This window comes from Marmota marmota, unplaced genomic scaffold (genome assembly GCF_001458135.2).
Source record: "Marmota marmota marmota unplaced genomic scaffold, marMar, whole genome shotgun sequence".
Lineage (NCBI taxonomy): Eukaryota > Metazoa > Chordata > Mammalia > Rodentia > Sciuridae > Marmota > Marmota marmota.
Window position 1 is genome coordinate 3,503,839 of NW_025999969.1, and position 26,611 is coordinate 3,530,449.

Sequence of the window (26,611 nt, forward strand, 5' to 3'; positions counted from 1 at the left end):
GGTCAGTGTTAGCAAGAGGAAAGTTTGTTTGCTTGTAGATGCTCCACTTGGAAAGTTGAATCAGAGCCCTGAAGACAGAACAGTAGGGCAGAAGAGATCACAGAGGAGACGACAAAAAGGAGAACAGGAAAAAGAAGGAAAAATTATGGACATGCATCCTAGGTGGCCTCTCAGTGGACTGATGTGAGACTTGGTGGGACAGTGCAGGAGAGCTTTGCTCTGTCCTCTGAATTCTGTGAGTCTGACATCAACCACAGTAAGGTTTCCTGAGAATGCACAGGACCTTCGTTCCTCCTAGACCTCCCAAACCAAGCTGCCCAGCTGAGCAGTTGCATATGTTTCTAAAACCACCTTGGGAAGCTAATCTGATCTTGAGTAGGATACGTGTCCACAGTAGTGACTGCCACCAGGAACATTGTTAAGACTCAGTCTTCCTGGCATAGGTCATAGAAGGCTCTGAATTAGACTGGTCACCTGGCTGATGGATATTCACTGGACATGGGCCATGGGACAATAATTCACCTTTACAGAGCAGGGCATGGCATATAGTAGCTGAGAATTCAGAGGTTTGTTTTGTTGTTTTGAATGAAATAAATGAATAGAATTGTCCTTTCCCACAGTAACATTGCTGAGCCTTGCCTCTTTAAATAATGGAAAGTAAGCTATGTTTTATCCTGGATCAAATATTCTGAACATGGGGAAAATAGTTTTTGAGGACTTTCTAATTTTTCTCATATATGCTCTTCTTTAACTACCTGGATCTTGATTTCATTGCCATCTCTTTGACAGTAGATATCAAAACCTTGGTAGTAGATATAGAAACTTTCCTGACATATTTGTCTCAAAGACCAAGTCACATACTCAAAAGTAAGCACAGAGTTTTATAAGGATAAGTGTTCCTAAGTGAGAAGATTATAGGAATTTAGCTTTTGGACTGTGACAGACAAATGGGCTATAAGGCCATATAGATATAGTCTGGACAGTGTCCTGGTCCATGGCAGGCACACAGGCCTCACAAAATTGAGCAGTAGCTTTAAAAAGAAGCTCATGGCTGTAGCGAGGAAAGGAGGGAAGGAGGGAAAGGGATTCCTATACATCATGACTGCACATGCAGGGGTTGGTGGTAGAGTGGGCTGAGAGCCTGTGATACTTACTTTTGCTGTGCTCCATAGGGAGCCCATGCGTTGTCCCTTTGTGGCTATGTTTTGGAAATGGGTTTGGGGGATTGGTTTACTCTGGCTATTTTGCCTTCTGATCCTTACTTGCTTTATTTTTTGAAAGATAGTGTCAGCCTCTACTTCCATGATAAAATTTGACATAGCTTTATGAAGGCACTAGGTTTATTTTAAGATGAGGAAACAAGTAGGCGCTGTGGAAGAGTTTCCAAAGATGGTCACCACCAGTTCCTTCCTTCCCTTTTGGCACAAGCCAATTCTTCATCAAGAGAGAGCTTATTTCCCATTGCTTGAATAAAGCTGGCCCTGTGACTGCTTTCACCAATAGAGTATGACAGGAGAGATGTTCTGGATTTCTTATTCTAACCTTAAGACAACCAGAAACTTCCGTTTCCTTCCTTTTGCAATGCGCCTTCTTGGAAACCAACCAACGTATAGCAAGGGAGCTTAAGCAGCTAAGTGCAGTGGCCAGACAGGAAAACCAGAATAGTGAGAAGGGCATCATGGAAGTTCACCAAGGGTAGAGGCAATGTAGAGAAAGAAAGACGGTTCATATCCAGAGTCATGGTCTATCCCATCAAAATAGATCACTGTTTTAATGGAAATGGTCTGCGTAATCATCTGGACATCTGGTAGTTGGCTGGGCTGGTTATCCACAGACTCATGCCCTGATCAAGGGTCCAATGTCCATCTCTGCTATAGGCATTTGGGCATTAGCAGTGGAGTTGGAGAATGCCTGGTTTACCCTTGTGGTGCTCCACCCAGCATTGCTTCTGACCAGGACTCATTTTAAATATCATAGAATTCATTAATTTTGTCATATGGTCCATCACCCTGAAGTAGCTGGCCTGGTATAATAGTGGGATAATCTTTGGAAGACTCAATTACAGAAGCTACTGGGTGACAGCACCTTCCAGGGCTGGGATAATGTTCTCTTGAATGTGACACATGTTCTGAATTGCAGCCAAGATAGAAGGCTGCTTTTTCCCAGTTCCAAGGGTTAAGGGATATATAGAAAAAGAAATGACAATCTCAATATTATCCCTAATGGTATACTAGTGATTCTTTGTCCCTTCCCATCCCAGTAGCTTTGAACTCTGCTGTTGTTGAGATCTTGGTTCACAAAGAAAAAAGGTTTCCACCAGGGAAGAAAATCATGGTTCCTTTGAACTGAAAGTTGACACTACTCTCTGGACATTTTCAATCGATGGATTATGGAGAGGCTTACTGTGCTGGCTCAGCATAGGTGGGACATTCTGGGAAGGAAGATTTTTTGTTGTGGGACAGTTAGGCACATTTAGATTCTTGGTTCCTGGTCACTGAGTGTTACTAGACTCTTCTCGTCATTGGCCTAGCCCCCAAACATATCCCTCCAACTCTCAAAATGCCACTTAGACACCACAGGGAATTGTCTTTGGTTGAAAATCACTTTTTATTAATGTATCATCTTTAAGTGACAGTTTTCATTTTTATAAAATAATACCATTTATAAAATATTTTCTATTGAGCCAAATAACAAAGTAGAGACAAGGTTTCTTTCTTTTCTTATAATTGCTCTATTTTCTGGTAGGGGGTTTTGGTTTAAATCATTTTAGGCATTTAAACTATGATCAGAGTGAGGCCCATAGCTTTAAAGATGGCTAGATTGGCAATCTCTAAATTGTGGATTCCGCAGCATCAGAGCTCTCTTAATAAAGAGCAAGTTGCAACAGCACATGTTTTTTATCTTGTTAGAACTATTTTTATTAGAGAAAACACTGCTATACAGTAGGATGTATTGCACCGGCCTCTGCATCGCAAGCTCAGGTCCTAAATTAAACTTAATTTGTGCCAATGGGGATTGCATCAGCTGGCTACACACACATGCACACACACACACATACAACTCTGGTGATTCTTACTCTCTGTCTTGTTTTTCATCATACTGTTTATTGTAGCAACCAACTGCAAAATACTTTTAGAGGATTTGTTCTGGATGTGGGTAATGCTTTTTCTTGAAAGTTCCTTTCAGCTTCACATATTTTCTGGAGAGTCACCAGCCTTCTTACCTTGGCCTGTGGCTGCCTGCCACCTGAGGTAGCTCCTGTTCACAACTCTGAGGCTGGTTAAGTCTATTATCTGGGGGTTAAGTTACTTATCTTGGGGTCGACTGCCTTAATTCAGAGACAAAAAGGCCAACCCAAAGGATTAACTGTTTAAGGAAGTATCCAAAGAACTTAGAAGTTCTTCCCAGTGTTAATGTTCAGTGTTTCTAGATTTGATTTCTATCCTTCTCACTTTTTTCAGTACAAATCTAGCAGAGTGACACTTTCCCCAGTGTTCTCCAACTATGTCATAGGCCCCAAGGAGAGAGAGCCTGGCTCCAGGCACAACTTGGCCTACTGCCCTGGAAGCTTTCCTCCTCCATCCTACCTCCTATTCTCCAAGGAGCCTGGTTTCTAAGTATAAATCTTTCTGCAACTATCTATGGCTACCATCAGGTGGATCTTAGATTTGTCATCTACTCTAATTCTTTGTTGAGCAGATAAATGAAGGCAGAGAAGACAGAGATTTGCCCAAGGTCACAGAACCCTGGCAGAGCAGGAGTATGAATTTTTATCTCCTGACTCCTGGTTCAGTACTTTTTCCACTAAGCAGGGTGCTTGGCCTCAGATGATGACAGTTTCACAGGGCTGGTGTGCATCTGTAGAGATGACTTTCTGTACCATATTTTTTGGACAAGATTTTAAGCTAAACTTCTCTTTTAGTTCTAAAATATCTACCTGGAGCATCAGGGTCTATGGACGCTATTGCATCATGAAATCCAGAAGTGTGCAGCATCCTCAGTGGTAGCAGGGAGCCGGGAAGGTCAAATTCTTCTCTCGCCTCTTATAGGGGACTATCGCCAAGTGGCCTAGTGAACCTTTTGCTGAAACGATACGGATTCTTAGAGTCTCTAATCCTTGGAGTCCAGAATGTCTATATTCAGTGAAAATAAGGCAGGGATATATATTTAATTAGCAATTGTTATGTTCTAGATATCATGCTGGACAGCATAATATTTAAAGCTGAGGCTTTGGAGATAGTCATATAGGTTCAAGTCCCAGTTCAACTAATTATTAGCTACTGAATCTTGGGCAATCTCTCTGCTTTTGCTTACCTACCTATAAAATGGAGCTGCTGCTGCTATTTCTTACCATAGGTAAGAAATAATTTGGGGGGGGGCTGGGGTCATAGGTCAGTAGTAGAGCACTTGCCTAGCATGTGTGAAGTACTAGGTTCAATTCTCAGCACTGTATATAAATAAATTAATTAATTCAATAAAGGTCCATTGACAACTAAAAAAAGAAAAATATTTTACCTAAATAAAGACTGTTATTAAGGAGAAATATATTAATATATATATAAAGCACTTAGGACAATGGCTGGTACCTAGTAAGTACTATATAGTGATTACTGTTACTATGCAAATTAAAAAGATATCTACATATAACATCCACACATATTTTACCAAAATGAAAAGATGCACATTAAGTGTCTCAGAATGGATACTTATGAAGACATAAGGTAATTAAAAACCCCCCAAAAACCCAAAAATAACAACAACAAAAAAAACCTCAGTAAGCGATGCAAGATCTGTACATTGCGTCCTCATTATCTTATTGCTAAGATAAATCAATGCAGGTTAAAATAATATAAATCAAGGTATCAAGGGTTCATGCAGAGGCATTGGAGCACTTGGAAGGTGGTCTTTGGTCTCTCTCCTCAGAGGGGAGATTGGATTTTTAGGCTATTCTTTTTTTTTTAAACCCCCAAACTTCAGAATCTGCAGGCTGTCCATAATTCACACTGTTTGGAGATCCTGCTCAGATTCTGCTAGCTACACCAAACTTTTGAAGAATGGAGTTGAGGCATGTTTTCTGATTGCATGAAGCATTGTCTCTGGTGCTTGGAATCTAGGTTCATGAACTTCTTGATCAAACTATACAGATACATGGTTCACTTGTAAGGGACTGACATAAGACTTTAATGCCTCAAAATACTAGATTGGCTAAATAAATTGTGCCTATCCATACAACAGAATGTAGGCACCCTACATGATACTGCTTTGGAATAATATTAATTACCTGGAAAAATATTCATGATATATTATTATTTAATATGTCACAATGTGTATGTAGATTTTATATATACACATACATACATGTGTGGAAAAATTGCATCATATTAATTATAATCATTTTGGCTGGAGTATGATGGAAGAGTCTTACCTTTATTTAATATTATCTATTTTTATAATTTTTCTATAATAACTCCATATGAATTTTTAAGGAAAAATAATTTATTAAAAAGTAGCAGTTACCTATAATAAAGGCAGTTTTTCTGTGTGTGTAATGCCCCTCTAAAATCACCCTGGAAATCATCTTGTCTACTCCTCCCTGGCTGATGCAATGGCTTCTACCTTAGTGCACAGATGGCTGCTCTTTTGCGTGGCCCTGACAGCAGGAATCCCATCACATTATGGTTATTGGGTATATACTCGGGAACAAGCATCTGGCATAAGAGCTGGTACATAAGTATATGTGAAATAAATAAATGAATGAATCGATATGGGGTCTACATCTTTGATTTCAATAGAAGCTCTATTTATGGGCCAGATGAGCCCCAAGCTGCTGATCTGTACAATGTTAATAGTCACTGTGGTTTAAGAGATCTCCAATTATGTTTTTTTAAATGGCAGTGTATCAGTCATGAGATGGGTAAGTGTGCAGAGAAAAAGTTTATTATTATTGCTCTACCTACTAGCAGTCTACATCTTCCCACATCTTATTTCTCCTTGACTCCCTAAGGTATCATGGTTACCATAGCAGCCAGATACTGATGATGCCTCCAGGGGCAACAACGTGAAATTGAGCCACCTCTCAAGTCCTCACTTCTCCATGCCCTTTGCAGGCCAAGGTAAGAATGATCTGAAGCTCAGAGCCTCGTCAGGCCCCTGTGCTGTCTTGGATCACTGAGACCTGCAAATCCTGCCTCTGCAGTCTCAGTTCAGGCCCTGAAACACCTCTTTGGAGACTCCCTCCTCTCCAAGCTCTGTCTCTTGGCGCCCTGCCTGGTTGCCTTGGAAACAGGTTCCTCTGCGGACAAAGGAGGGAGCTGGGTCCTGCTTCCTTCTGGTCCTGTCGATGAGGATTTTTAGACCGTGGAGACTGCGCTGCCCTGCCCTGCACTTGCCCTCATTCTCCACATTCTCACTAAAGTGGAGCTTGCCCTCCCTTAACACTGACGAGGATATGTGTAAAAGTGTGACCACAGGTGAGTGGAAGAAAGTCTTCTATGAGAAGATGGAGGAAGCTAAGCCAGCTGACAGCTGGGACCTCATCATTGACCCCAACCTCAAGCATAATGTGCTGGCCCCTGGCTGGAAGCAGTACCTGGAACTGCACGCCTCAGGCAGGTGAGTAGCTCAGAAAGTAGGGGCCACGTAGGCAGTCCCCAAGTCCCTAGCCCTGGGGTACCTTGCAAGGAAAGATAAGGATTTGCAGAACCCAAGTGCTTAGCTTCAATCTCACTGTCAGACTAGTGTAGACTGGGAAGCAGAGTGAGTCCCCCAAAGGGAGCTTGGATGCCTGGCTTTGATTCCAGGTCTTCTACTGATCCATCTCCTGCGTAATTTTTTTTTTCCTCACAGTTTCCTCATCCAGAGAATCAAGAGGTAGGATAGATTATTAGTCCTAAACTATGACACCCTTGCACATTTTCAGATTTTAATATTTAAAAACAAATAGTTGAAAACTGAGAGATGGGAGGCTTGAGGTCCATGGTGTGGTTTGTGCTTTGCTCCTGGGCCAGTTTAATTTTAATCTATTTAACTCAGCTTGGTTTGATTTAAAATATCGAACACACATGGTGTTCTAGAAGTAGCTCTACTATTGATTCCATGGCTCTTGAGCAATTCAATATTTTTCTTGAACTTCATTTGCAAAATGAAGGGTTAGTTCTAGTTCTTTGCTTTGTGGTCCAGGGAGCATCATCTAGAACTTGCTAGAGATGCAGAATCTTGGGCTCCATTCTAGACCTGAATCAGGATCTGCATTTTAATAAGATTCCCTAAGTGCTTTGTATATGCAATAATATCTGAGACAAACTTCTACTACTCTTGTCTGTGGGTCTTGTCCATAGGGTCAAGACTTACCTCTGGGACATAAGATGGGGAGGTTGAGTGGTTCAGCTTGGAGTCTGAAGCAAGGCTTCCTGCTTTGCTTGGTCCAGTCAATTCAATTTAATTCAAGAAGCATTACTGGGCACTGGCTCAGCACCCCGCTGGCTGTATGTACATGAATGGCTCTCTTAGGTTCTGTATCTCAGAGAAAAATGAAGAATTATTTGGGAAATTTCTGAGATTTTGACATTTTAAAATTCAAGTTTAGTAGTCTGAGAGGGAAAAATAGTCCCAAAATGATATGAATAAATAAGAAGAAATGAATATGAAAACATCAAACTCCCAAATCAACAGATGGGAAGGATGCCACTTGCCTGAAGGACTCATAAGCTTCTTGAAGACATGAAAGACTTGGGGGACTGAGTAGGGAGGGTTTATGGCTTTCCCAGCCCTGGCCTGTGACCTGTGATCCCCAGCTGGACCCAGTTAGCCTGGGAAATTATAGACCTCTGGGCGCAGACTGCCTCTACTTCTAGGTCTTGGCGTGCATTAACTCTGGCACTGGCTGACTTGGAGACTGATAGGTGATAATGTGATTTTTTTTTCCTGATTTTGGACCTCAGACAGCATTGACATAGGAATGTGCAGATAGATTGTGCATTTCCTATCTGATGAGGGCTGTGCCTGTGGTATCAGACTACTAGGCAGTTTGGGCAGGAAGGACTCACCTAGTGCACTCATTTTACAGATGAGAAATGATGCCCAGAGAGAAAGATCTGGGAGCAAGTCCTGAAGAAACTGGGATGGAGGGGGCAGAGGCCACTGTAAAGCACCCAGGAGACACAGCACAGTGGGATGCCACTCCCAAGAAACCTGTTCTAGCCCCAGGGGTGCTAACAATGGGGCCGGTTGGGCAGCCTCTTGGGGAACCCAAGGGGCTGATAAACCCAAGGGGCTGTCCACACACCGCCCCCACCTCCAGGTCCTGCTGACCCTCTACATCCCTTCACCCACTTCCTGGGCCTGTTTCTTCTGCCTCCACACAGTCCGGTCTTCTTTTCCTTTCCCCTCTCTGCAGGTTCCACTGCTCCTGGTGCTGGCACACCTGGCAATCGCCCCACGTGGTTATCCTCTTCCACATGTACCTGGACAGAGCCCAGCGCGCAGGCTCCGTGCGCATGCGGGTCTTTAAGCAGCTGTGCTACGAGTGTGGCACCGCGCGACTGGACGAGTCCAGCATGCTGGAGGAGAACATCGAGAGCCTGGTGGACAACCTCATCACCAGTCTGCGCGAGCAGTGCTACGGGGAGCGCGGCGGCCAGTACCGCATCCACGTGGCCAGCCGCCAGGACCACCGACGACACCGGGGAGAGTTCTGCGAGGCCTGCCAGGAGGGCATCGTGCACTGGAAGCCCAGCGAGAAGCTGCTGGAGGAGGAGGCGACCACCTACACCTTCTCCAGGGCGCCCAGTCCCACCAAGCCTCAGGCTGAGGAGGGCTCGGGCTGCAACTTCTGCTCTATTCCCTGGTGCTTGTTTTGGGCCACCGTTCTCCTGTTGATCATCTACCTACAGTTCTCCTTCCGCAGTTCTTTCTAAGCCCTCCTCGGTGGGCCAGAGGCTTGGGGTGGGGTCTGCTGGCTGGTGGGAGCGGGGGAGAAGAGGCCTAGCCTGGGAATGGGATCAAGTTCTAGCTCTAATGCTGTCCTTGACTCAGTGGGGACTCTGGACAGTTTACCCATGTTCCCCATCTGGGATAGATCGGGGTGTTTCAAAGGAAGATCAAGTATCCCAAAATTCTGTGCAGGTGCCTTAGGGACTTTTGGATTTGGAAGGTGGACTGAGTGGGTGGGTTTCCTACTCCTGGTCCAACAACCCACCCCCAATTCTTACTTTCTCCTCTTGTTTCTATCAGAACAGCTGCATCTTAGGTGGAATTCTACTTTAGTTATTTGTATGAAAAAAGGTTAACTGCCTTAAAAATGTTTGAAAATTCCAGGACTAGGTGATATCAAAAGGCCTTTCCACAACAATGAGTTTGACCTGGCTCTCTTGTTAGGTTTCCACTCCTGTTCCTCATTATCTCCATATCCTCTAGATGCAGGCTTAAATTCACCTCTGCCTACTACAGAAGCCTCACCCACAGCTCTGCCTCATGCACACAGCAGAGGTTTCCCTCTAAGAAGAGAGGTTGAGGGCATTAGGCTGCTGCTTTGCTGCTGGGTCCACAGGGTTCCTTGACTCTGTTTCCCAGCTTCCAGCTTCTCTCCACTCAGAAGGATCCTGGAGCCTGACTGGCTGAAAGATGGTGGTGGGGTAGAGTCCCATAGAGCAACGCTTCCCACTTGGTACGAATGAACTGGCACAGAATTTTGGGGGAGGTTTAGAAGATAGCATTTTAGAAGCAAAGCACAAAATCTCTAGGAAACATATATAACGATTCTCCATTTAATGAGGGGTTTTCAAAGTTCAGATTCTTAACAGTGCTGATAGCCAGAACACTGGAGTTGAAGCCTGGTCTCCATTTTTTTTTTTTTTTGCTGCAACTGTAGTTGAGTAGCTTCCCCACATCAGCTGTACATGGGCCATCTTGTCAAAGATTGGCTGCCTACCCACACCATGGGGATGGAGTGTCCTCAACAAGAGGAGGGGACACTAAGGATGCCAAGTGATTTGTCCATAGAGAAGTACCTAGGATCTCACATTCCTTTAAAATAGGATGTAATATTGTTTGGAGTGGCAGGAGAGGAGACTGGCAGTAGGGGTTGGGATGGGGGAGAGGCAGAGGGCAGGAGATGGGATACCACCCTGGATGTTGAAGAGCCCTTATTCATCCACCTCTGTTAATAACCTGACTCCCTGTCCTCCTTCCCCTACAACTTTCCTCTTTAATAACAAGTCACTATCATCTGTTGTGGTGAAGAGAAAAGGGCCATTTAGATAAAGATGGGATACTTAAATAAAGACAGAATGTCTTCAGTTGGGCTTAGAGGTCATTAATGCATGTTTGAATTCTCCATACTGTTCCTGATATACTGGGCCATTGGTTTTCTGCATCCTTCCCCATAACCTTTCCCTCTCCCCTTTCTGGGACCCCCATGTGAGGTTGCAACTAGCTCCAACTCTGGGCCAATTCAGTCCATAGTTAAGATGGGATGCTGGAAATCAGTTTGATTCTTGCTCTGATTTCAGTAACTAGCTGTGATTTTCTTCACTTGATTCTCAAAGTATTCATTTCTTTACCCAGTTCACATATCCTGAGCATCTACTCTGCAGCAAGTCCTGATTTAGGAGCTAGATACAGAGGGCACTTAGTGGGCAGGCCCTGTCTCTCAGAGGGCTCTGCCTTCCACAGAGGTTCTCAGCCCCGGCTTCACTTGAGAAATCTTGGGAATTTTTAAAGAAACATCATTGCTCCGCCTCTACTCTGGACCACTGGAATCAGAATTTCTAGGAGGGGGCCCTAAGCATCCGAATAATAATAGAACTCCCAGGTGATCTACCTGTGCTTCCTGGTATAATACTTTCCAATTGAGAAATATGCTTCCATTTGCATTTAGTTTTATAAAAATTATGCCTTGATATTCTTCTTGATGATCTTCCCTGAACTTTCTAGGACTAGGACTCAGCTTCCCTACTCACTCCCCACCCTGTGCGGGATTCCCCCTCTGCTCTTGCAGATGTGTTGCTGCAGTGACTTAATCCTCCTGAGAGTTTCCCTTACTGAGTTCTTTCACCTTTATTGGGACACATCAAGAGTTATGGTTATTACTCATCTATGGCTGTATTCCCTTCTAGAATGTAAGCTCTAAGAAGCACAGATTTCATGCATTTTATTCACCTATATTGAGCACATAACAAGTACACAATAAATTGTTTTGAACAACTAAATGAACAAATGAGCTAGGTCATACTCAATCAGATCCTTATCTCCCTAGCACATCTTTTTTATAACAATATTTGGAGTCTCCTTCTCTCTTCACCTCTTATTTTTCCTAGATTCTATATTCATATATCCCAAATAAACTATTTAAATCAAAGCATTTGGAAGAAGACAGTTTGTTTTGATTTTTTCCCAGAAGGTGTCATGGGCTTGTATATGAGGCTCTGAACCCTGAAAGCACAGGGAGCTATATGGGTCCTGGTTTAATTTTAGATAGATTTCCCTGGGACTTTCAGCTGATCATCATTCTCTCTGGATATCAGGTACTGTCTTAGGGTTTGGAACATCTCAAGGTCTTTCTTTGTACCATCCTGTTCCAACCCATATAAAGCATTGTTTTTACATCCTCTCTGATGACAGGTTATGCAGGCTTTTTCTGAGCACCCTCAGGGTCAGGGAGATCATTACCACCCAAGACAGCTCAGGCCACTGTTGGATAGCTCGACCTTTTAAAGAAGGCCTTTTCCTTTTAGGCCTCCCTCTGAAGGATTTGTCTTTTTTCATCTGCCAGGTTGAGCTCTTACAAGCAGGATCCCACGGGGGAGTGTTCTTCCCGTTTCCTCAACACTGTCATCCTTTAATCCAAAGTCAGGTCCTGCCATTCTGCTGCTCTCTTTGCTGTTCTGCAAAATCCAGGTCCCTCGAGGCCAGATAGGATGTGGCTCCAGCCATCTTAGTGACACTTTTCAACATGCTTCCCCCTTGCTTCTATAGCTACCCTGGCTCCCTTGCTGTTCCCCAACATAGCAGGCATGCTCCTGCCCAGGGCCCTATTTGACCCTCTATCTGGCCCTCTTTGTCTTGAGTGGTTTTTACTGGACCTACTCTCTGACCTCCCTCAAACCTTTGCTCAGTTCTCATCCTCTCAGCCAGGCTACTCTGCCACACTGTTTTATGCTGTACCCTGAGTCCCCATCCACCTCCAGGCTCCTGATCCCCTGGCCTTTGCCTTGGGCTGGGTTCCCAGGATGCAGAAGCAGAAGTACTTTCTGGAGGCCTGTGAACTCAGGACCTCATGACCTCAGGAAGGAGGCCGAGCAGCTGAGAAGGCCAATAGAAGTCTTAAGTTGGCTGCCTCAGCTGGTGACTGGCAGTTGGGTCCCACGGAACCGTCTGAGACGCCAGGGAAACGTGTTTCAGGGTGGTGGGGGTGGGGTGGTTCTCTTCTCTGGTTCTTTCCCCCCTGTAGTTGAGGGTTTGCCCCTGTAAGACTCATGACTGGGCCATGAGTTGCCTTAACTAAGTGGATAAATTCTGAATGGGGTCTGAAAACAAGGTTTGTGTCCTTGCTCTGACTTTCTCAGGGAAAAGAAAAAGCTTCCCCGCTTCAGTTCTGTTCTCTTTGTATTTCTTTGTGGGGGCCCAGCACCCTGACCTCTCCCTGTGGATGGTAGTCTGGAGGGTTTTAAGGAGCTGGCTTCTCTCCCCAGCTCCCAACCAAGGACACATGGCCCAAGAGAGGCAACTGGAATTTCAATGAGGAGCAAAGTGATAAAAACCCTGAGAACAGATGGAGCATATTAATTCCAGTGGTGGCCCCCTGGCTCGGCTGTAAAACACTTCCTGCTATTCACATTCCCAGCAGGGTCAAATTTTTCCTTTACTGAGTCTTATTCTCCAATATATATTAATATGTTAATACTAATTCATTCAGCGAATCCGCCCATACTTTCCTAGTACATTCCCTTTCATGCTTAGATTAGATGGTGTTTGTGTGTTTCAGCCTATCCAGATGGGTCCACCAGGCTGTTCCCCTCTGGACACAGTCCATGTGGTCAGTTCAGACGATGGACCCCAGACCTGTGCCCATCTGCCCTCTCCCTCAGTTTTCAACTTCCCTTTCCTCCCTCCACCCCACGTTCTCCTCCAGATCCTGCCTTTCCTCCTTCCTTTCAAAACCAAGTATTTCAAACACTGTCCACATCCTCTGTCTCCACATTGTCACCTCCCATTGATGCTACAGGCTGATTCCCACCCCCATGACTTTACAGAAACTGACCCCACTCAGGTTACCAGCAGGCTATGGCTACATACAATGTACTTTTCTTTCTTTCTTTCTTTTTTTCAGTGCTGAGGGTGGCTCCCAGGGCCTATTGCATGCTGGGCAAGCGCTCCCCTGCTGGGCTGCATCCCCAACCTCAATATATACTTGTAAACCTTGTTTTCTTCTTGACCTCTCAAAGGACAACAATATTGACCAACTGCAAACACTGTGTGCTTGGTTCCAGGGACACCCTGCTCCTGATGTGCCTTGGTCTTCTGGCTCCCTCTCAATCTTCTTTATAGGTTTCACGGCCCCAGCCTGACTCCTGCCTGCTGCTATCTTTAGGGTCCTATCATGTGCCTTCTGTTTGTTCCTCTAGTTTGTCCATGTGATCTCATCTAGCCTGGGGGTTTATTCATTATGTATATGCTGATGATGACTGAAATCTCTGCTTTGAGGCCTGGACTTTCCTGGGCTTCTGGCCCTGTGGTCTTCCTTCTTACTTAACATCTCCATTTTTTGGAGACTGTTTCAGAGTCCCCATGTCCAAATGGATTGCAAAATTTGTTTTCCTCTCTGGTGGTCCATAAGATGTATCTGTGTGTGTGTGTGTGTGTGTGTGTGTGTGTGTGTGTGGTGCTGGGGATTGAACCCAGGACCTTGTGCATGTGAGGCAAGCATTCTACCAACTGAGCTATCTTCTGAGCCCCCAAATGTGTCATTTTAACCATTTTTTAATTGTACAATGCAGTGGCATTAAGTATATTTATGTGATTGTGTACCTCTCTTTAGGACTTTTTATTCATCCTAAACTGAAGCTGTTCCCATCAAAACTTGCTCCTTGCTATCTTCTGGCTAAGGTTTGAGTTTGTCTCCTAAGGTTTCATGTGTTGGAATCTTGGTCCTGGATGTGTCACTGCTGGGAAGCGGTAGAACCTTTAAGAGGTGGAGCTTAGTGGTGGGAAGTCCACAAGTCATTGGGAGCACTGCCCTCAGAAGGAATGAAGTATTTCCTTTGGAATTTTGTGTTATTTTCCAAGGGAGTTGTTATGAGAGTGAGCCTGACCCCTGAGTTGCTCTGTTTGGCTTCCTGTCTGGTGATATGATCTTTTGCTCTCACATGTGCACATGCATCTGTCATGAGGTCCTCATGGGAGTGGATACCAACACTTGAGCCTCTAGAATGGTGATATAAATAAACCTCATATTTATGAAGTTATTCAGCCTCAAGTATTGTGTTATAGTCACAGAGAAAAGACTGATACATTCCCCATCCCCTCTTACCTGCTAGCAGCCATTTTTTTCCTCTATCTTTATCAATTTTACCACCAATCCATTTTTCTGTCTATATTAATTTCACTGTTTGAACTAGTTTATTTTAATATATGCAAAGTCATTTCTTTTATTCCCCTCCCATTTATTTCAAAGCAATTATTTCATTTTTCCAGTGGTATGGTAGCCACAATCTTTGTTCCTCTGTGTTTGACCTATTAAACTTAGGATGATATTTTCAAGGCTCATCATCGTTAAAAGAATTTCTTTTAAAGTTTGATTAGGATTCTATTGTATGTATATTCCACATTTTATTTATCTACTCATTTATTGAAGGATGTCAAGTTGTTTCTAACTTTTGACTAGTGTGAATAACGCTGCTATGAAAATTGGTGTACGATTATCTATTTGAATCCATGCTTACATTGTGTGTGTGTGTGTGTGTGTGTGTGTGTGTGTGATTCTGTTTGTTAAAAATGGGGCATCTGGGAAAAAAATAACCACATCTCCCAGTCTTTGCAGACTGGCTTTGTGCCAGAGAAGTTTTTCACTAGCTAGTTGGGTATGCTGGAGGTAAAAGCCTAACTTGGTCTTTTCTGATCATGCATTTGGTCTTCTTGGGTCTTTTCTGAGCATGCATTTTTCCTGGGCCTGTGGCTTTTTAAATCTCCCCATTTGCAGAGTTACTTTTGAATATTCTCACTTCCCAGAGTCTCACCCACTTCTCCTCTGGGTCTTAGATGGTCTATTGTGTTTCTCCCCCTGTAATATCTTGCCCGCTCTGTGGGTCTGTAGTCTTTCTGTAGTTTTCCAGAATTGCATTCCTACAGAAGACCCTAGGTAAGACAGAGACCAAGCAGCCCCTGGACAGGTGAGACTAGGTAAATAAGGTTTATTCTACTACCTCTGTTCCAAGGCAGGGAAGTAGGAACTGGGCTGCTGCCTTTTCCAGACCATGACTGTGCTTTACTGAGGAGTGAGAGGGTCAAGGGTGAGCAAAAGACCATGAAATTTCTGATTTCAAATGTGGGTTTTTTCTTGATTGGACACCCACTTGGTCACTTTGGACCTTTGTTTTCCTGAGCTTCCATAAGGTTATTTTAGCCACTCTATGGTTGTTTTTGAACATTTCTGTGGGGGACATGGACTTGGAGCTTGCTAGCCTGCCATTTTGTTGTAGTGGATTTAACGGCTCTCCCTGTTCTTGCCTCCCACAAGCCAGCCTCTACCCAGCGCCATAGCAATGCTTTTTCCTGAACGCGGTCCCATCTGTTCCTCTTTTCTCTTTGCCAGGCTAATTCCAACTGATTCTTCAGTTGCCAGCCTACACTATTTCCTCTTCATTTCATTCATGCAAGAATAGAATTGGTGCTTCTGCTAAGACCTTGTGTCCCTCCCTCTGCTTCTCCTTCCATAGCTCCCTCCCTGCTTCCCACGCTAAGGTTAAGGCTTCATGATTCTGAAAGTCTATTTAGGGGAAGCGGATATTTATAGTCTTGGGATGTTAGAGTTGGAAGAATGATTAGAGACTCAATTACTTTATTTCATATATGACAAAATGCAACTAGAACGTGGGAATGACTTATCCCAAAACACACCAAGCAGTGTGGAATAAGAAGCCTACCCCTGGCTGGCTTTAGTCTATAACTCTTTCCCAGGACTCCTCCTACTGTGTTGAGAAGATATTGACAATTTAAGAGAGTCCTACCTGTCTCCCTTATGGACCCTCATGTGAGGATACTTTTGTCTTGTTTGTGGGCTCAGCCCCTTGTTTGTGCAGAGACTCTCCTGGGATGGTTCTTTCTTCATACATATTGCCACATGCCACACGATGAACTTGTTAGATGTACCCTATGTGTTATAAATAAATTCCTTGGGGACGTTCCAGGATTCCAGCCCTCGGCCTTTAGAGTGTTTGCATACTGGCCTTGAGATTCACACCAACCAAAGACCTATAGGCACCGAATTCCAGAGACTGGAATTCTTCATATAGGGTCCACAAGAAGTGCTTTCTCCATTGCTTTCCTCAAAACATTCAGAACTCTTCCTGGGATTATGAACTCTGAGAACCGAGCAGTCTGCTAAATAAGGAAAACTTGTAATATAGTAAGTCCACAGGCCACCAAGGCTGTAAGTCAAATTAGAGACTAGGAGCTTATCTCACAGATAAGGAACGGAAGAGATATTGAGAACTCAATCAGCGCCGTGCAGCACGGGGTAAGGGAGGATCATGACATTTGGAGTAAGTGGATGCTTGAATGCTGGTTCTGCTTCTTATCAGCCCTCTTACCTTAGGCAAGTCAGCTGAGCCTCTTAAAATCTCATTTACCTCCTCATCAATTGGAGATAATACTTCCTGCCCTGGAGAGCTATTATAAGGAATGAGCAATAGACCTAACTGTCTGGGCAATGCCTGCTTCAGAGAATATGCTTACAGCGTATTTATGTTCTTCTTTCTTCCTCTTTCCCTTTTCGTTTGCAGACTCCCCTTCGAAGCCTGACAGACTCTTCCTCTCTGTGATTTCAGTCAAACTCTTGTTGGTAAACACTTTAGGGAGGGAAAAAAAAGGCAACGATAAATTTCCCAGCCCAAGGTTTAGAACCAGTTTATTTTAATTTTAATACATGCAGAGTCATTTCTTTTTCTTCCTGTTCAATGTATTTCAAAGCCATGACTTGGTTTTTCTAGAAGCATAGTGGCCATTCTCCGTTCTTCAAAGGTAGCTATTTAAAAAATTTCCTCAAACAGAAAGCATCAGTGAACTCTGGGCTCCTTTCCTATGGGCTGGAATACTCCAGAAGGAATTTAATTCGTTTCCAAGACCCATTCTGGTTCTCTGCAAGACTTCTGGCTAAGGAATTTCCTCTGGAGTCATTTCTGGCATTGCATGGGTACTGCCACATGCAGGAGGGAAATGAAATCCGCCTGTCTTAGGACAGTTGAGTGACTGGGGTCTTGTGAGGGTGGGTGGAGGAGGGGAAGGAGTCAGGCAGCCCGTGGGTCAGTCCTGGCTGAGTTTTCATCTAGGCTGGTCTTAGGTGACTTAATCCTTCCCCTCCCCTAAGTTTCCCTGTCTGTGAAAATGTAAGGTAGGATAATCAGAGGGTCCCTGACAGCTTTGACTTTGCTCACAAACTGCTGCTTAACCTTTCCTGACCTTGGACATTTCTGATGGTACTCTCACATGGATCCTTCCAATGGGTCATCTAATTGTTAACCTAGTATTTTAGTCTGCCTAGGTTTGTTTGGAGACACTCCTTTTCCTTCTCCTCTTTCTCCTCCTCTGTTTGTACTGGGGGTTGAATCTAGGAACATTCTGTCTCTGAGCCAAGTCCTGAGCTCTTTTCTTAAATTTTATTTTGAGACAGGCTCTCTCACTAAGTTGCCCAGGCTGGCCTCACACTTGTGATCTTCCTGCTTCAGCCTCCATAATAGCTGGGTTTCCAGGTATACATCCCTGGGCCTGGCTGGAGTTTGTCCTTCTAATTTAAAACATTTGTAACATCTTCCTTTCCTTTGCTATCCAGAAACAAACCTTTATCAATCTTACTCTTTCACTTTTCCTCTAAAGATACTTGAGTTTTTAGAGGCAGTTATATAAGGACTTGGGTGGAAAAAAAAATAAGGACTTGGGTGGTAGTGATGGAATTTCATTCTTATCCCCTCATTTCTAAAACAAGCCCAGTAATTCTTCACTCCTATCTTAATAGGGTCAAAGTGATATTTTGAGGAGTGATAAAACATTCCTATTTTCAAGATTCATTCAGTCAACAAATGTTGACTGAGTGCATGTTATGTACCAGGCACTGGGATATTACAGAGAGCAAAGAGACAAAATTGCTACCTTTGTGGTTAGTAGAGTAACTAGACAATAAACCATGTAAGTTGTGTGGTATATGAGGTAGTGCTAAGTACAGGGAGAAAAACAAAAGTGTCAAGGGGTATAGAAAGAGCAAGTGATAGAGTTACAAATTTTAGATTGGGTAGCCAGGGAAGGTTTCCATAGGAAGGTGACATTTGAAAAAAGATGAAGGAGCTAAGAGCAATAAGATGTGCAAAGGCCCTGAGGTATTAGCAGCCTGAAATTATTAACTGTGAGGAGGCCAATGTAGCTGGAGTACAGTAGTACTAAAATTGGGGATAAGAGCATATATACCATAGGTCATAGACCAAGGTCATTGACAGGACATTCCTGAGTTAGACAGGAAGCCATTACAGGAGTTGAACAGAAGGTAGTGTTATCTAAGTTATTGTCACTATGTTAATAGGATGTCAAGAGGACAAGAATGAGAAGAGGGAAAGTTGGCCGGAAGTTCCCACTGTCATTCAGGCAGGAGACAACAGTGGCCTGTTCAAGGGTGGTGGCTTTGTACCTTGATGGGAGCAACTGTGGTTGAGCCTGGCCATAATTTCCAGGTTCAGAGGGAAGCAAGCATGTTCTGATAACTCAGATGTGATGTGCGACATGAGTGAAGGAAAGGAGAAAGAGGCCCTAGGAGTTTTGGCTGAGGCAACTGGAAAAATGGAGTTACCACTTTCTGAGATGAGGAAGACCGCGAGGAACAAATTCGGAGACAATATCAGGAGCTTGGTTTTGGAGTATTGGATGCTTTTCAGACATTCTGTTTGACAACACAAGAAACGCCAAGATGGTGTTGAGAGAACATCAGAGGCATCGGCATGTAGGGGACGTTAGATGTCACGAGTCTAGGGTGAGAATGTCCCAGGATTGAGGGCAGATGGTCAAGAGGCTCAAGGACTGGATCTTGGGGCTCTCCAGGTATAAGGGTTGAAAAGATGAGGAGAAAGCAATGGGGAGACTGGAAACTCAGGCGCAGAGAACATATTTGGTTGAGCCTTGGAAGTGGAGCTGGGCTGGGAGCCTGGGTCTTCACCGGCAGGACTGAGAGCTCTTTGCCTTGGCCCAGGGCACCTTTCTCCTCACATTTCTTGGATTGGAATCCTGCTGATGTTCCTTGTGTGGGACGTGTTGTTTTCAACAAGTCTGAGCAGGACATGGATTTTTGTCTTTGTTTTTTTTTTTTTTTTTTTAAGTGTTTGAAGTATTTCATAATTTAAATATGCACTAAAATAAAAAGACATGGTGGGAGGCCCAGGCTGCCAACATGGATTTGTGAAGTGGAAACACAAACTCCGACCAAAGGGAGGTGTTGTCAGAGTTGTTTAGAGGAAGGATTCTGTCGTCTTGGATCCCATTGGCAGGCCTTGGTCGCTGTGGGCATTGATGATCACGGATTAAATAAACCACATGGCCCCAGGAGAAAAGACAAGATGGAGTAATGTCACAGGACAGTTAGCCAGAGGGAAGATGAGAGTTTTCACTTTTAAAGTATGTCAGCATCTTCAGAGCTGTTGAGTCTAGATTGCATGTACACTGTACCTTAAGATCCCTCGAGTTTTCTCTGGTTGGTGCTGGCCGGTTGTCATGGATCAGGGTTTTATAACCTCTATAGCAGTCAGCTTCACATTAATACAACAAAATACCTGACACAAGCTACTTAGGAAGTAAAGAGAGGTTTATGCTGGCTCACTGTTCTGGAGGTTCAAGGGCATGGTGCCTGCATTGATCCAGTTCCAGTAAGGGCAGTGGATGGCAGTGGTGAGGAACAGGTACTAGATTTAGCTCTGTATCTTGAGCCAAGAAACAAAGACATAGAGAGGATAGGGAACCTCCTTCCTTTTGAGGGAAGGCCCCAGTGATCGAAGGACCTCCTGTTTGGCCCGCCTTCCTGGAGAAACGACCTCCCAATAGTGCTACCCTTGGGACCACACCCTTAACATGTGGTCTTATAGGGGACACTACCCACATTCATACTACAGCAACATCTTACTTTGCAGAGTCCCTACAGAGGCTAGCAGATGTTGGTGGGAGAGACATTCCCTGCCCATGTTGATTGGTTCAGCATGCATGCCCTGGGCACCACCCAGGCTTGACACACCTTCCCTTTGTCTGTAACACTGCTTTGTCTTAATACCCATGCCTCAGCAGGGACTCCCTTGAAGCCTTTGTGATCTGCCTTGATGTTGCAATTGTCCTGGCTCTTTCTCCCTGTGATCAGAAGCTCAATGCTGGGAATTGAGCCTGTGTTTTTGCATCCAAGTAACATTTTCTTGATCTTTTTGGGAAAAAAAAAAAACAAAAAAACAGGCCAATGCATACCAGATGTAGGGAAGCATTGCAAAGGCCCTATTTGTCTCCTACTTTCAGGTTCAGAGAGCCCCATCTTCCTTTCTAAAGGCAAGCACTGATGCCAGTAGATCACAGAAAGATCAGGGATCTGGAAAACCATGATTTCTTTGGGGGTTGGTCTCTTGCCCTGTTTCCCCTCTCTTCCACAAATTCACTCTCAAGGATTAACAGAGGTGGAGAATCCATAAAAGATTCTTTAGGTTTAGTCCTAGGTTCTCAGAGCCTCCAGGGCAGGCTCCTCTCCCTGCTTGGCATGGACCTGCCCTTGTTTAGGATCACTTTGTCTGTTGCCAGATCTTCTGCAGCCGTCTGGAGTCTCCCTGAGTTCACTTTCCATATTAATACCTCATTTGAAAGGTAAAGTGATCACATCTCTATTTGGTTCTAGAACCTTCAGTGTCTCCCCATTCCCCAAACCAAGCTGAGCATCCAGGGCCTTTCTTGACACCACACTAACAGATCTCCCCAGAAGGCGTCACATTCTTTCCCCCAACCTGTCTTTCTCTCCAGGGTTCCATGTCACTCAGTTTCCCTCGTATATCCATGGTCCTTTCATATCCCTGTTTTCTTGTATGCTATTCCCCAGTTCCTGGAATGCATTCTCCCTTCTTTAGTTTATTACTGAAAAGTAAAATAACCCTGCCCTTTACAGAAATGTCTTAGCAGTGGTGTTGCTACTGAGAGTCACAAAACAGTTCAGGATCATGGGCCAGAACATCGGAAAACCTAGCCCATCTCTGTCTCTTGCCAGATGAGTTATGTCAGTCAAAGACCCCAAGCCTGGGAACTAGAGAGTCTCACCTTTCTTCAGAGGACACTTTCTGGTAGGATACACTGGAACAATGACTTTCAAACAAGATGCAGATCAGAATCACCCTGGGATCCTTAAAAAAACCCCGAGGCTCAGGCCTTACATCAGAACCCTTATACCTCAAGCTCTATAAGGAGGGACCTAGTTATGGGTCCTTTTTTAAACTCCCCAGGGGATTTCTGAGGGTGGCCTTGTCTGAATACTGGCGAAGGAGTTCAGGCCTTGGACTCCGGAGTTCATCAGAAACCAGTTTTGAATTTGGTTTCCTTTGTCTCCTAGTTCAGAGATCTTGGGTGATGTTTTTTGTAAAGACATTTTCATACTTAGGAGAGTTTTAGATTTACAAAAAGTAGTGAGAATGCTATAGAAAATTCCATTCCCCCTGCACCAGGTTTATCTATTATTATCATCTTACATTCGTAGGGTAGATAGGTCAGAAGGAACCCGTTTTGATGTATCACTGCTATATTTCTCCTCTGTAGAGTTTCTGCTTTCCTCCTGTCCATCCTGGACTCTTTGGAAGGAAGTCACTATGTGCTGCCGGCACTTAAGGGAGGCACACTTCTGCTCCGTGTCCTCAAGGGCATTTACGTGGATTCTATGCCATTCTTCTCCGTGGGAAACTTGTCTATTCTTACAATTTATGGGTTTGTATTTGTATTTATATTTTGGGTTATTATACCACGCTATTTCATCTGTTTTGTTGCTTGAATTGTTTCAGCTTTGGCTGTTCAGGCTCTTTCCACGGGCTCCTGGGTCCGTTTGACATATCCTGCCACTGAGGAGCTCTTTGAGCACTTTTTAATGATGCTCTGTGTTCATCTTGAATATTTCTTGCCCCTGTTCTAGAGTCAAGCATTTCTTTAAGGGGCCATTGTTATAATTGGAGAATGGCATTAGAAACCAAGACGGGAGCACTACGTGTGCTCATTGCTTCTAAGAAGTCATTGCTCTTCGGTTGGTCCACATTTTTTAACTGTGCTTCAGTTTGCCCAGCTGTAAAATGGGGATAATAATAGCTCTTTCATCAGAGGTTGTTTTCAGGGTTAAATTATAGAATGGGTGTAAGAGCTTAGTGCAGTTGTGACAAGCTCAAAAAATGTTAGTGATTATTATTTCCTATAGAATATGTTTATGTTTTAGCTAAGTTTATAGTGTCTCAAAAATTACTTTTTCCTATCTGTGAATTTATTTGACTGAAAAATCTCAGGGGAGATTTTTCTGCAAGTTTTATAGATGGAAAAATGAAATGGATAAGGGAGTCAACCTAAGTCTCTTGATTTCAATAGCCATTCTAGACCAAGATTGTCTGCACCTATGCCATATGAGTGATCTAGATTTCCCTCCCTGACTCTTGCCTGCCTCTTATTTGAAGAGTTATCTCTTTCTCAGTGCTGGTATTTCTTTGCTTCATGCTCTCTGTGAATGAGATTAGCTCATGGCAGAAGGAAAGAATATACTCCAACCCAGAGCAGGTCAATCTAGACACAGTGCCCCAGTGCCACAAAAAAAAATTTCTGAATCAAACATTGAATACATGACCTGAAAAGCTCCCTCCAAAAAATAGAGTCTGGGTGGCATTCAAAAAATAGAATTTGGGTGCTGAAACATTTGCATTATACGATATTTTGAAATTCACAGGAATAGTAACACAAGGTACCCGAAAAACCTAGAATATGCTTTAGTGTTTATGACATGACTTTCCCATCATAGTCTCTCTTTTTCTCTCTCACTCTTTTCATGGAACAGTGATTCTAGTCAAATAGAGTACAATTTTGAAACATGGAAACAACTCACTAGAATCATCAGTGCATGAAAAAACATACAAGCCAAACAGAGATTTTTGACTCAATGCAGATGTTTATTGGAACAAATATGTATTTTCCCATAAGAACAGCAGCTTTTGTTGCTAATGAAATACACTAGTGTTAAAACAGCATTTAAGGTATGAAATTATAGCTTTAGTTATCCAAACTACATTCTAGGGAGGTGGATTTTGGTTGCATAGAAGAGAGAACATTTTTGTTTTGGTTTTGGTACCGGGGATTGAACCCAGGTGTGCTTTACCACTGAACTGCATCCTTTTTATCTTTTATTTTGAGACAGGTTCTTGTTAAGTTTCTTAGGGCTTCGCTAAGTTGCCGAGACTAGCTTTGAACTTGTGATCCTCCTGCCTCAGCCTCCCAAGTCACTGAGATTACATCATGCACCCCTGTACCCCAAGAGAAACTTTTTTAAGAGCAGCATATTTTAAAGTTGGAATGGGCTGTATTTGGAGGTAGTGAGTTTGTCATCATTAGAAAGGTTCAGGAATGAGGTCATAGAGTTAAGATGGTCCTGACACCCCTATTCTCTGCTGCTGTGGCTCTGTGAGGTATTTGGGTTTGTTGGACCTTAGCAGTAGTGCAGGAGTTGCACATTTAATAGATTCTTATAGATCAAGGGGAAGCCAAGATTCCACTGCCCCTTTACATATTTTCTCTGAATAATAATGAAGTTGCACTTAGAATAAAGAGGATAAACTGGGTCAGAAATCAATATCTGTGCATAAATCCTCAGGCTAAGCCCTGTTTAATATTCTGACTCTAAGGATAAAGGCTCCTTTAGATATTGGTTCTCATCACAGACACTGGTCTCTAGGATGTGCCATTTCATGGGAGAAGCTTTGGTAACCTAGAGAAGCTTGAGTGAATATTTACTCCTGTTCTCTCACCATCTGGAAGGCTTCCCTCTGTCTTACCCATTGAGATGCCCACCCTCCTCAAGACCATCTCCTCCTGGAAGATTTTTCTGGCATTTCCTTCCCCAATACCTCCATACCAGAATGACTTTTCTTTGACCTCTGTGCCTCTCTCAAACTTAGCACTTTGTGGGGTACATTCCTGTACACTGCAGTCACTTATCTAGGCGTCACGTCTCTCAGTAGGAGCTCCTGGAAGGCGTGACTCATACTCTTCTCATCCCACTACCCGTGCAGCAGACAGCACAGCCTCAAGCCTGTGGAACTCCCAGGCAGTGCTGTGACATGGGAAGGTACAGTGTCTTGGGATGACTGTTGGGGTGATTTCAAAATTTGGTGCCACAATTCTTCTTTGGTGTTTTACACAGAACTCCAGCTTGTCTGATTAGCATCTGATGGTGCCCATGTTGTATGTCAGCATAACCTACCTTCCTTTTCCCCAGCACAGAGCATGTCCTCGGTTACTATCTTCTTCCGCTGAGCATAGTTCTCCTTGTCCTCTTCCCTTTGCAGAAGAAAAAGCAGGGCACACAGAAGTCCAGGCAGGTTTTGCATGGCTGTCCCTGAGTGTTCAGCTGAGGGCTTAATGCCTACGAGTACTTGCTCACTTCCTCATTTAGCAAGAGACCCAGAATGACCACAGCAGCTGCCGTGCAGGTCAAGAGCTCAAATTTTCCATCAAGAGACATTCTGGCAGAACAGAAGACAGAGACTCGGGACTTCTGATCCCTGGAGAGTTTGTATCTTGGAGCTCTGGAGTTGAGGAGTTCTCTATAAGCTCCCTGAGCAAGGAGGAAGTGGTTCTTGGATGAGGGAGGATTACTGCTTGAGAACATTCATGACCTTGCAAGGCAAGGGAGCTCAGGGTGCGGCACAGGGGTGAGGAATCAGGGGAACGGCTGCGTGGGGCCATCTGTGGACACAGAGAGCTCAGGGGCCTGAGGTCTAGCTTGCCAGTGCCTACCCGCAGCAGCCTGGGACTAGGGAAGGCAAGGAGCCCAGGGTCCAGAACAGTTGCTTTTCTTAGGAATATGGAAAGATCTTTTGGCTGCACTTTGCCTGGTTTATGTCTTTGGGAAACAGGGTGTGGTGGGCAGTGGTGGAGATGGCAGGAGCAGCAGCAGCATTTTGTCTCCATCTAAGCTCTTTGAAGTTAATGAAATTTTGGCCTTTGGGTTACTTTGGCTTTAACTCATCTCATCAGGGAAAATAGGACTTCATTGGATCCTGGATTGTCAGAGCTGGAAGGGCCCTTTGAGATGAGGGGAAAGGACTTGCATAGGATCACAGGATGAGCTGGGAGGGGGACAAAACTGGTTCTAGCATTAGATATCTGACTTCCCAGAACCCCATCCCTAGTCTCTCTCCTGGAAGTTGCTTCTCTGTCACTGTCACAACTTGGTACCTAGCTCAAGAGCATAACCACCTTGCTGTGGGGCATGCCACAGGACTAAGACCCTTGTCTATTTTACCTCTTAATGGGGGAGGGTTGGGTGGGGAGAGTTGTATGTGGCAAAGAAGCACATAGAGGGCAAATGGAGGAGATGGTCAATGGGGGAGGACAGGTGTGTCACTAATCAGGCCTAAGACCCAGCAAAACCCAGGGGTTTTGCAAGGGGACTTCATTTGCCTAGAGTTGATCTAAGTCACATCTATGGGACACTTAGTTTAGGCTATGCACTGGTTAAGTACTACGTATATGTTAATTAATTTGATCATCATCAGACTTTTATGAGGTAGGTAAGGTGTGTCACTTGCAATGTTATGGATGAAGAAACAGAGTCAGAGGACAAATCAGCTGTCTGGCATCCCGACGCTTGTAAGTGACGGGACCTGGATTTGGCCTTGAGTTCTGCCCACTCTGCTACTTTGCCTCTTAAAGAGAGGGGGAAGGAGACAGCATGCTCCCGCGCTTGCTTTTTGACAGGTGGGCTGAATGAAGGGGAGAAGGCTGAGGGGCCAGGGAGAAGTGACTGCGAGCATGAGATAATTATCTTCAGCCGCTGACTGACCGCCGAAGGCAGTGCTGACTGAAAGCTGAACTCAGTTTCTCACCCCGGTGACCCTCTGGATCCAGCCCTTGTTGTGGTAGATGTCCGAATACACTCCATAGAGATCCTTCTTTCCACAGCCCTCACCCCAGGACACTGTGCCCACCAGGTACCATTGGCCTCTCTTCATATCCAGAGTCACCATGGGGCCTCCAGAGTCTCCCGCACAGGCATCCTTCCCCCCTAGATGTAAAGGAGATGCAGATTAAAATTAGGGTGCCCCTTCCCAGCCCAAATCCAGAGGAAGCATCCTTCTCTCCAAGCCTGACTTGTAGTTTAGAG

General features: G+C 44.3%; 2 protein-coding genes across 2 annotated transcripts in view; one reads left to right on the top strand and one right to left on the bottom strand.

Moving 5' to 3' along the window:
- Positions 1 to 6,340: 6,340 nt before the first annotated feature.
- On the top strand, positions 6,341 to 10,243 carry Rtp1 (receptor transporter protein 1). The gene is made up of 2 exons (XM_015499902.2): positions 6,341 to 6,612; positions 8,396 to 10,243. The coding sequence occupies exons 1-2, from the start codon at positions 6,341 to 6,343 to the stop codon at positions 8,913 to 8,915; spliced, it is 792 nt and encodes a 263-aa protein (XP_015355388.1). The 3' UTR covers positions 8,916 to 10,243.
- Positions 10,244 to 23,378: 13,135 nt separating this feature from the next.
- Positions 23,379 to 26,611, bottom strand: part of Masp1 (MBL associated serine protease 1) — a 67,245-nt gene continuing 64,012 nt past the window's right edge. Inside the window, exon 17 of the mRNA XM_048804047.1 lies at positions 23,379 to 26,512. Within this exon, the coding sequence (XP_048660004.1) occupies positions 26,322 to 26,512 (191 nt within the window). The 3' untranslated portion in view covers positions 23,379 to 26,321. The remainder of the gene's footprint in view (positions 26,513 to 26,611) is intronic.